Source organism: Onychomys torridus, chromosome 16 (genome assembly GCF_903995425.1).
Source record: "Onychomys torridus chromosome 16, mOncTor1.1, whole genome shotgun sequence".
NCBI classification, from domain to species: domain Eukaryota; kingdom Metazoa; phylum Chordata; class Mammalia; order Rodentia; family Cricetidae; genus Onychomys; species Onychomys torridus.
This window is the reverse complement of record NC_050458.1, coordinates 47086279-47097504: the sequence shown is the minus strand read 5'-3', so window position 1 is coordinate 47097504 and position 11226 is coordinate 47086279. Positions and strand designations below refer to the sequence as shown.

Sequence of the window (11226 nt, the reverse complement as noted above, 5' to 3'; positions counted from 1 at the left end):
TGCTCTTCCAGAGGTCCTGAGTTCAGTTCCCAGCAACCACATGGTGGCTCTCAACCATCTGTAATGAGATCTGGTGCCCTCTTCTGGCATGTAGGCATACATGCAGGCAAAATACCATATACATAATAAATAAATAAATCTTAAAAAAAAAAAAAGAGGAGAGCCAGGGTGGTAGTACACACCTTTAATCCAGGCACTAGAAGGCTAAGGCAGGTGGATCTCTATGAGTTTGAGGCTAGTTTGGTGTACATAATGAGTCCCAGGACAGCTAGGGCTACATAGAGAGACCCTATCTCAAAAAAAAGAAAAAAAAGAAAAGAAAAGAAAAAGTCGGGAGCAAAGTCTAGAGGGGAGGGAATATGTAGAATAGGGAGTCTTAGGAAGTCCTGGGGATATGTAACAGGAAAGGAGCCCTTCACTAGGGATCCAGTTGGAGCCAATTGCCAGTAAAAAGGGAAGAATTTCCACGCAGTTAACAACTTCCTAATGTAATAAATCAACCACTTTTTAAAAATTTTTATGTGTATTGATGTTTGGCCTGCATATAGGTCTGTGTGAGGGAGTTAGATCCACTGGAACTTGCTACAGACAGTTGTTAGCTGCCATGTGGTTGCTGGGAATTGAACTCTGGTCCTCTGGAAGAGCAGCCAGTGCTTTTAACCTCTGAGCCGTCCCTCCACAACTTCTTTTAAGGCATCTCCCCCTCCCCCACTGTATCGCAGTTTTCTAGGAATGTCACCAGAGACCCCATTTACCAGGAAAGGACACACACTAAACTCCGTGTGCGATTTTTGTGGCTCTTGGTTTTACCTTATATTGTTAAGTCCACTTGAGGCACCTCTGGAGTCATCTCTCCTTTAGAACTTTATTTTTATTTATTTTTATGTGTATCTGTGCTTTGCCTGCACAGACGCATGTCTGTGAGTATCTGGTCTGAGGAGGCCAGAAGAGGGTGGTAGATTGACTGGAATTACAGAGGGTTGTGAACTACAGTCTGCGGACTGAACCCGGGTCCTCTAAAAGAGCAGCAAGTGCTCTTAGCCGCTGAGCCTTCTCTCCAGTTCCTTACCTCTCTCTCTCATCAAAAGAGAGAGAAGAGAAAGAGCGTTTAACCGCCTTTTGAGACCAATCTGAGAGTCATCAAGATCGTGCAGATATGGCTAACGCTAAGACAAGCAACTGTAACTCTCCCTTGTGACACTGCGTTATGTCTTGCTGTCTGTGGCTCTTTCTTGAGACCTCTTGGGTGTGTGTGTTACCGTCTCCAGAGCTCCTCTCTTCTTTTTCTTCTTTTGTTTATTTTGAGTTTGTTGTTGTTGTTGTTTTTGAAACGGGGTTTTTCTGTGTAGCCCTGGCTGTCCTGGAACTTGCTCTGTAGACCAGGCTGGCCTCGAACTCACACTCACCAGAGATCCTCCTGCCTCTGCCTCCCAAGTGCTGGGATTAAAGTCGTGCACCATCACCGCCCGGCTCCTCTCTTTTTCTTAACCCTCATGCTCAAGCCTTATCAAATGCATTTAGTAGGCCTTATCCACTGAGATGGCTCAATGGTAAAGCTAAAGCTCTGTGTTCAATTTACGGGATCCTCATGGTGGAGGAAGAGAAGTGGGTCTTCTAAATTGCCCTCTGACCTCCACACATGTGCTGTTTCACTCATGTGCCCACACACAGTACATACATAAAGTAAACAAAAATGCACGCGGTCTTCGCCTCCCAAGTGCTGGATTACAGGTGAGCCAGGGTTCCACCCAAGCTCGGGATTTACAGGCCAATCCCTTTGCCCTATAAACCTTGGGAACCACGAGCCGCTGGGCTGGGAGCCCGGCCCTCGCCTCCCCACCCCCGAAGGGAGTGCCCTTGCAACCAGCGGCAAGCAGCTAAAGTCCAATCCTGGCCCGACACCGCCTTCCGGTTCCACCCCTTTTCCCGCTGGTTCCTGTCTCGGTCGGCGCAGCGAGCTCTGGCTCCGCCCATTGCCACGCCCCTCCACCCTAGGTGCCAGTAGAGCCCGCTCTGGGCGGCGCAGGCCCCGCCCCCGAGGGCGGGCCGATGCCCGCTGCTCCGCCCCGTGCCGCACCGCTGGCCCCGCCCCGGCCCCGCCCCGGCCCCGCCCGACCTCTGCCGCGCGCGACCCCGGCTGCCGCTGCGGCGACAGCGCTTGGCGCGCCGACTTGCAGCCATGGCTGTGGCCGTCGAGGGCGCCCGCAGGAAAGAGCGCATCCTCTGCCTGTTTGACGTGGACGGGACCCTCACGCCAGCTCGCCAGGTAAGGGGCGCCGAGGTTTGGCAGCTCCCGCGGGGTGTCACGCGGACATCCGTGATCCGGCGTGCAGGGGGCAGCCACGTGATCCCGGACACCCACGCCGCCCGGTGTGCAATGTGGAACGCGGTGGTACCGGCCCCTGTCACCGAGGAGATGGGACCCAGGCCCTCCGGGCCTTCCGGGTCTCAGCGCTCCGCGGGTGGGCGCCTCCCCCGGTTCTTCCCGGGAGCGCAGGGGCCGCATCCAGTCCTGGGAGGGGCGGCTATGTCCCGGGCCCAAGGCTTCTACAGGCCCAGGCTGGGCTCTGGGATGCTCCCACCCTATTTCAGCCCTAGGATGCACAACTAGTCAGTCCTCCAGCTAGCGTGAGAACGCGGTGTGCAGGCGGAGCTCCGTGCGCTTCTCAAGCCCACGGTCTCCCTCTAGTGAGGGCCAGAAAGGTCTTCGAACCGTTCCACCCTGGCGTCCACAGGCCGAAGCCTGGGTTTAGTTTAAGCCTCTTAAGGGTTTTACCTTCCGCCTCAGGTCGGAGGGAGAGCTGCTTTTCTGATGAGTTTTGACTTTTTTTTTTTTTTTTTGAGCTGAGGATCGAACCCAGGGCTTTGCACTTTGCACTTGCTACCACTGAGCTAAATCCCCAACCCGAGTTGGGTTTTTTTGAGTGTTGTCTTTTGTTGGTGGTGTCGTTTTGGCCCACCCATGTGGAGTGAGAGGCCCCAGGGCTACTCTGGTTACAAGAGGGTCACTGAGTCACAGTAAGAGTGGGAGTGTATTTTCTATCTGCGCTTTATAAAGGTTTACCCTGCTGATCTTTGCTCATCCTAAGTTTTTCCCCCTTTGTCTCACCGTGCGTCGTTCCTGCCCATCCTTCAAGTAGTCCACTTTCTCTTACGGGGACAACGGGGATGACCTGAAAATTCTTCCAGAGCAGAAGCTGGTGGGAACCCATGTCTTAACCTCCCAATGGCCCTTCCCATCTGCAGGAGGAATCAGCCACCTTTCTTTCCAGCAGGGATGGATCAGGAATGAAGATGCTAGGATTGGACAGAGGGTGGGCCTGCCCTAGGCATGCCTCTCCTGACCCCGATGCTGCCCTGACTTGGCAAGACCCTGGACAAGGCAGGGTCTCCTTGACCCTGCCTGCCAATTTGTTTACTGTTAGGACGTTAACTTTTAATTATACCTGTTCACACATGCATTGTTTTTGTCAAGAATTCAAACATTAAAAAGACCACTTGGACCTCACCAGTATCCTAGGGTCAGCCCCGCCCCCAAGGTAATATTGTCTATGTAGTATGGCTTCCTTTGGTATTTTTATCTAGATCTTTCTGCCCATAGGAAACATTAGATGTTATTTTGTGAGGCTGTTACTGACTCGGCATTACCTGCTTGTGGCTGCCTACAACTTGCTTCAGACAGTTAACAGCATGTTTTAGGACCTTGCTTGCTGGAAGCACAGATCTGGCCTTATCTGTACCCTTGCCTGGTAATATTTCCGAGGAAACGTGTGTCATTGTCTGGCTGATAAGCATGTAAGTTGTTTGCACTTTTCACTATTAAACCCCAAGGAACTGCTGTATGTGCCTTCGGCAAGAGAAGTCGAAATTGCTGTTTGACAGGGTATGGACATTTTAAGTTTCGGTGGGTCCTGCTTAATGGCCCTCCAAAACAATTGTACTAACTTGTACTTTCATGGATGACGGCACTTGGAAGTTCCTGATACCCCTTCCATTGTCTCCAGTGATGGTCTTTGATAATCTGAATATATGGAAGTTTGAATTCTGACTCAGATTTCCTTAGTGGAGAATCTGTATACACTTTGAACGATTCTTTCACCCAGTGGTAACTGTGATCCCCTTAAAGGGGCTCCTGCTGTGGCAGACATGTTATAGAAGGGAAATGAGGCAAAGAAAGACAAAGTCCTTTGCTGTTACCTGAGCCAGAGCTTAGCAGGTGGAACTTTTGGGGTCTCTGCCTTGTGCAGGTGAAGAATCTTTTGTTTCAAAGGTTTGCAACCAGAAATGTTTGTGGTTTTGGACATTTTTCAGATTCTGAGCATATACATGAGTTATCATGGCAGTAGGACCCACTTGTAAACACAAGTTCATTTGTGGTTTTTTTCTTTTTCTTTTTCTTTTTTTTTTTAGGCGTGCACCACCGCCGCCCTGCTCATTTGTGTTTATATATAACACTGATAAATGGCCTAGAGACAGCTTCACTGTCAAAGACAAAGCAAAGACTCTTTGAACTAATCTTCTGTGTTGGAATTACAAGCAGGTGCCATCATCACATCTGGCTTTACCATGTCATACGCTGAGGACAGCTTTTTGTAGCATTGTGTTTGTTTGTATCTTTTGTGTGCATGTGTGTAACAGAGCACACATGTGCCTCCTTGAGGGTGTGGAGCTCTGGGATCGAACTCAGGTTGTTAGGCCTCAAGGCAGGTTCCTCCACTCACCAAGCCCACTCATTGGACCTTATATGTGTTTTGTTTTGTTTATGTACCTTTCTTTTCAAACCCAAGACCACATGCATTTTAGACAAATAAATGCTCTACCATAAGGATACATCCCAGCCCTGTTCTACGCAATATTATTTGTCTTTTTGTTGTTGTTTTTCGAGACAGGGTTTCTTAGCTATGGTGCCTGTCCTGGAACTCCACTCTGTAGACCAGGCTGGCCTCGAACTCACACAGAGATCCGCCTGCCTCTACCTCCTGAGCACTCTGTGCAGTATTTGTAGTGTATTTCTGTTTTGGTTGCAACACTTCCCTTGAGGTCACCTGTGGAGTTCTCCGCTTTAGGCATTATGTTAATGCTGAAGCAGTTCCGCATTTTACAATCCTGGCTTTCTAATTAAGGGTGCTCAGATTCACATGGAAGGTGGGCTCCCTGATTCTGAGCCCTAAGAGCCAAGTAGAGGTCCCAGACATTTTTGTTGTTTTGAGACAGGGTCTCTCTGTGTTACTCCGACTGGCTTGGAACTCGATATGTAGACCAGACTGGCCTGAAACTCAGAGATCCCCTGCCTCTGCCTCCTGAGTGCTGGGATTAAAGGCATGCTCCACCACCCGGTTTGAGGTCCCGGACTTTTTGATAACCAGAGTCCTTTTGCCCTTCCTGTCCCCCACAGAAAATTGACCCTGAAGTATCAGCCTTCCTGCAGAAGCTCCGAAGTAGGGTGCAGATTGGCGTGGTGGGTGGTTCTGACTACTCAAAGATCGCTGAGCAGCTGGGTGATGGGGATGAAGGTAGGCCTGGGCGACCTCTTTTCCAGTTGGGGGGGGGGGGGGGGGGGGGGGGGTGGAAGGAGCATGGAGCCGGGAGATGCGTGGGTACCTGTCCCTGCTTCTGTGGGACAGAAGAGGTGGGGAAGGAGCAGCCAGAGGGCTCCACCCTCAATAGACATTTAGTGAGTACCTGTTAGTAGCTACTTCTGGAGAAACAGCTGGAAGCAGAGCGGGCAGCATCCTACCCTTAGGTGGTGCGCAGGCTTCCAGACACCCAACTGCTTCTTTAGCACTCAGAACTGGAAACTGCTGTGCATTCCCCGTGGGCAACAGAGAGGGAGACTTTAGGAAAGAGAATGAAGTCTTCATGGGGGAGGGCCGACGGAGCAGGGTGGAAATGGGCATTCCTGGTAAGTCTTCCAGAAGAGGGAGCTGGATCTTGGAGGATGCGTAGAGGAGACATTAGGATCCAGGCCGTAGGTCCTACCTGAGCAGTGGCCTAGAGGAGTGACTGGCTGGCGAAGAAAACGAAGGTTCAGAAGGAAAGGATGCCAGAAAAGCCAGTTTAGGGTAGAAAAGTGGGTGAAGCCTGCCAAACCAAACAGCATGGGCTTCGTCCCCAGGACTTGCTCTGGGGTGACAGTGGGTCCTTTGTCTCATGTGCTTTCTTTCTCTCCGACTCCTCCATGGGTCCCAAGTCATTGAGAAGTTTGATTATGTGTTTGCCGAGAATGGGACAGTACAGTATAAACATGGACGGCTGCTCTCCAAGCAGGTCAGTGGCACAGGCCTTAGCCGGGGCACCCCGCTTTTCCAAGCTGGTCCCTTCTGTCTGGTGCATGCCACAGTGCAAGCGAGCCTTGTGTTGCTTACACAGACGATCCAGAACCATCTCGGGGAGGAGCTACTGCAGGATCTGATCAACTTCTGTCTCAGCTACATGGCTCTGCTCAGACTGCCCAAGAAGCGGTGAGGCCCCCCACTGAGCTGGCTTGGGGAGAGAGTGGGAGTCCCTCACATGGAACCCCTGGATTTTTTTTTTTTGCAACTGGGGTTAGAACCCAGGAACCTTGCCCATGCCAGGCAGGTGTTCTAACAATGAACTACACCCCCAGGTCCAGGATCCTAACTTATGCCTGGGTTAGATTCTTATACCCTGTGAAGTCCAAGGAGACCGGTTCTAGATAGGACAGGATTTGAACTCAGAGCTGTTCCCCCTCCTCCCCATGGCTTCTTGCTCTCTCACCCTTTTCTTCATCACCTCCAGTGGAACCTTCATTGAGTTCCGGAATGGCATGCTGAACATCTCACCCATCGGCCGCAGCTGCACCCTGGAGGAGAGGATCGAATTCTCTGAGCTGGACAAGGTGCCATTTGCTGAGCAGCTATAGGCCCATAGGTCCTGTCACTCAACACTCTGAGCTTTGCTTTCTCATCAGTAAGATGGGTTTTGAGGAGGAGTTTCGAGTTCAGACTTGGGCACTGCACCATCTGTGTGTCATTCTGCAGGCACACCAGCCTCTTTCTGACCCTGCTCGTCTCTTTCCTCATGACCTGTGGCCACCAGCCCCTAGTGACCCACGCTGTGGCCTCGGTAACCGTTGCCACATTCCTACCCACACCGGAGCCAACAACTCTGGGCTCCCATCTTCTTGTCCTCACAGGCTAACTTGTCTCCTCCGGGTTACCCAAGTCCCTTCCTTTGTCCTCTGTCCCCACTGCCTTCCAGCATGCCTTTGAGAACCTTTAAAACACATCTGCCTCTATCTCCCCAGTGACAAGCCTTCTGTGGCTCCCCAGTGCTGGCTGGGCAGCATCTCAGGCACCTCTCACAGCCTGAGGCATCTATATGCCTCTATTGTCTTGTTTTCACTCGCATCCAGAACACACCAAGTTCTCTTGAATGCCAGCTTTTGTATCTTTTCTGGTTTCTCCATGAAGTTTTGGTGCCTGTCCTGGATCTCACTCTGTAGCCCAGGCTGGCCTTGAACTCACAGATCTGCCTGGTTCTGCTTCCCAAGTGCTGGGATTAAAAGCGTGTGGCGCTGGCGCCGCCACCCGGCCAAGTTTTATTTCTTTTTGTTAGTATTCGCCCAGGTTGACTTTGAACTTGTGATCCCCCTTAGCTTCTCAAATGCTGGGGTTACTAGGGTGTGCCACCTCATTGAGCATGTACACTGCCTCCTTAAATATTACCAGGCATTCAGGGGTGGCGTGAGTTCATCCATCCATGTCCTCATCCATGCTCTCACTCCAGCTCAGCTGGCCGCTCTTCCCTTGCTCCCCATTGTGGTCATGGCCTCTGCTCATTCTAGAGATGGCCGCTTCCTGCGTCAGCCCTGGGCCTTCCTCCAGGAGCCCACTACCCAAGACCAGGCCTGTCCTCTCCGCCCTCACTACTCCTGTCACACTCAGCCCCACCCCCATCTTATGTCCTGTGCAGAGACCTGTGGTCCTGGGGGTGGGTCCCAGGGCCTCATACGCTAGGCACGTGCCCTATCACTGACCCACAACACCCCCCGCCCCAAGAAACATTTTCTTTTTGAAACAGTGCCGTCCTAGTGTGCAGCCCAGACTGGCCTCAGGCTCACTCTGTCACCATGCTGGTCTTCAACTTGTGACTTCCTGTTGGCTGGTATTATAGGTGTGTCCCACTATGCCTCCCTGCTGTGAAATACTTTGGAATGAATGAACAGGTGAATTATTCCCATCGTATCGATGTGGAAACCAAGGCTCAGAGAAGTGACTCTCATACCAGGTCACTTAGTTGATTGCAGAGTATAGCTCTGATATGGCTGACTGGTCCCAGATGTTTCCCCGAGATTGGGCTGGACAGTGCAGCTCCCACAGTGCATAGAGGTCTATAGTAGGCAGTGGACACAGGAGTAAGGGGCTTTTCCTGTTGGAATGGTTAAGATTGATCATTGACAACATCCCAGCCAGATGGCCCCTTCCCATGTTCCTCAGGGTTCTGGTCCTAGCTTTACTGACTGGGTGGGGATGGAGAGCAGGTAATGACCCTGGCCTGGAGCAGCAGGGGAAGCTGGGGTGTGGCTGCCATCTCTATCCCTTCCTCCATCTCTGGTCCTTTCTCATCTCTCCTGAGATTAGGATATGTGGCTGTTTCTGAGAACTGTGTGCCTGTACACAGTCCACATGGCACGTGCGTGCTTACATCTCCTTCAGACTCCAGGGAGGGGTGGCAAGATGCCTTCCTTAGATAAAGCAGCTTAGGGTCATGAAGCTAGACATTTTAGGACTTGACTTGGTACATGAGGCTGTCCAACCATCAGCCGACCCTCTAAAGGAGAGAAGTGTAGCCCCCAACCCTGGGTTCTGAGCTACATTTCCTCAGAGTGTGGGCACCCACAATGCTATCCCCGGGACACACCACCAGCTAGGGAAAATCAAGGCCAGCAGGGGGCTCACATCTCTCAACTCTGTTTTTCCTGTAGGAAAAAACAGACAGTGGCCACTAATTTCTTCTCTATCATTTAGTTCTGGAAATGGGCTCAGAGAGAGATCAGGTGACTTGCCTGGAGCCACAAAGCTAAGCAGTGTAGCCACCAGGCCTAGAACCCAGTGAGCCTGTAGATCTCAGGGTGGGTCCTGCCTGACCTGACTTGATACGCTACCCCCATGCCCTCCACCTTTCTTCTTATGCCTCCATACCCCTGTTGATGGGGGTCACTGATTTCTGGATCTAGGCCCCAGCACTGACGTCGAGGCCGGGCTTCTGTTTCCCCATCTGTAAAGTGGTGGCCATATTCACCCAGAAAACCAGGGAGCTGGTGGGGGTTACAGGCCTGATATGCAGAAGGCCCCCTGAGCCAATATGCACTCTTCCCTGTACAGAAGGAGAAGATCCGGGAGAAGTTTGTGGAAGCCTTGAAGACAGAGTTTGCTGGCAAGGGGCTGAGGTTCTCCCGAGGTATGGCTTTGCTGCGGCGGTGGGCTCAAGCACAGCAGGGGGCGCTATTTACCTGTGCCAGTTTTGCCCACCTTGTTCAATGACTGTCTGATGTTGAGTGGTCCCCACCATTCCCGGGCTCAGTCCAACTGGCTAGGAAGTTGAGGGCTCTGCAGATCTTTCCGAAGCTGACGCTTCTCAACCCCTGCCACCAGCTGCTCCCCTGAGGCTCCTGGGACATCTGGTATCCCCGCTGCCATCTCGGCTTGCTCCCCAGTAGCCAGAGGGGAGAACAGATGCCATGGTCACTTAGAAATAACATTTGCATCACCCTGCTGCTCAGTGTCCTCTAGGTGCCCCCACTGTGGCTTGTGTCCCAGCTTACTGCCGCCTTGGGTCTCCCTGGATGCCAGCTGAGTGAGCCCGCCTTCAGTCCTGCCTGTTGCCGGCCTGGATGAGACCCCACAGATCTCATGTCTGCCCTTGGTGGCTCTCGGGGTTGTTGGATGAAGGAAGTGCCTTAGAGCCAGGCGTGGTACCCCATGTGTAAACTGAGCGTTCGAGAGGTAGAAGCGGGAAGATGGGGAATTTGAGGCCATCCTTGGCTATGTAGTACAAAGCCAAACCGGGTACACGAGACTCTGTCCCCAAAGCAAAGCATGTTTTGCCCAAGTTAGCCTTGTGAGCTTCCCTGAGAAGTTGCCAGCCTTGTCTGTCCCGCCCAGGATTTTGTCATAACCCCCCACATCATCCACAGGAGGCATGATAAGCTTCGATGTCTTCCCCGAGGGCTGGGATAAGCGCTACTGTCTCAACAGCTTGGATGAGGACAGCTTTGACATCATCCACTTCTTTGGGAATGAGACCAGTCCTGTGAGTGTGGCCCTGCCCAGTTCCCCTCAACCCAAAGCACATGAGGCCAAGGCCAGGACCTGGGGTAATAGAACAAACCTCTCAGGAGCCTCCCAGAAGACACTCAGTGTTCCCACTCTACAGTTCAGAAGACTAAGAGGGCTAGACACTTGTTCCATGTTATACAGCAAGTCAGGGCAGGTCTGCAGGAGCCATTACAGGAAGGGTGGTGGCTCTTGGGTCTCAATCCTGGGCACCTCCTGTCCTGCATGCACCACCTGAGATCATGTCTTCTCTGTTCTTCCTCTGAATGCAGGGTGGGAATGATTTTGAGATCTATGCGGACCCCCGGACTGTCGGCCATAGTGTGGTCTCCCCTCAGGATACTGTACAACGATGCCGAGAACTTTTCTTCCCAGAGACAGCCCATGAGGCGTGACAGTGACCACAGCTGAGCATTGGGACCTTCAAAGAGCTCTGGCCAGACCTGAAGAGAACCATGGGGTGCCGGGGTTCCTCTTCTTCTGGGCCAGCATGTAGCGTCATGTGGGACACCACAGGCCCACCCACACAGAACCAGGGTCTGTCCCCAGCCAGGTGGCTCCTGATAAGACTTATTCCTGCACTCCACTGGTGGCCCTAGACTCTGATGCTGCTGGTCTTGGGACAGAAAAGGTTTCACCCCAGAGGGAAGCATGTGACTTATGCTATGGAGTCTGCTGGCCACAGACTGCCAAGGGGCAGAGTGGGCAGGGAAGGGGCAGTACTCAAGGACTGTCACAGATATTAAAGTTCCAAGACAAGGTGTGTTAGATGTGTCTGAAGATGTGGTAGTTCCTGTCACATGCTCTTAGGGCCCCACTTTGCAGATTAGGAAACAGAGGGACGGGGGCTTGCCCCAGGAAGTCTTTGATCCACTGGAGCCCCAAACATGGCTCACAGGTCATTTCCTTCCTCAGCCCCTTCCCCAAG

The 11226-nt window shown here is 52.3% G+C and overlaps 1 protein-coding gene across 1 annotated transcript; it reads left to right on the top strand.

Moving 5' to 3' along the window:
* Positions 1-2045: 2045 nt before the first annotated feature.
* Positions 2046-11066, top strand: Pmm1 (phosphomannomutase 1). The gene is made up of 8 exons (XM_036208180.1): positions 2046-2266; positions 5396-5513; positions 6191-6267; positions 6370-6461; positions 6760-6859; positions 9348-9423; positions 10160-10275; positions 10571-11066. Exons 1-8 carry the CDS (start codon positions 2180-2182, stop codon positions 10691-10693), a joined length of 789 nt encoding a protein of 262 aa, XP_036064073.1. The 5' UTR covers positions 2046-2179; the 3' UTR covers positions 10694-11066.
* The last annotated feature ends 160 nt before the right edge of the window (positions 11067-11226 follow it).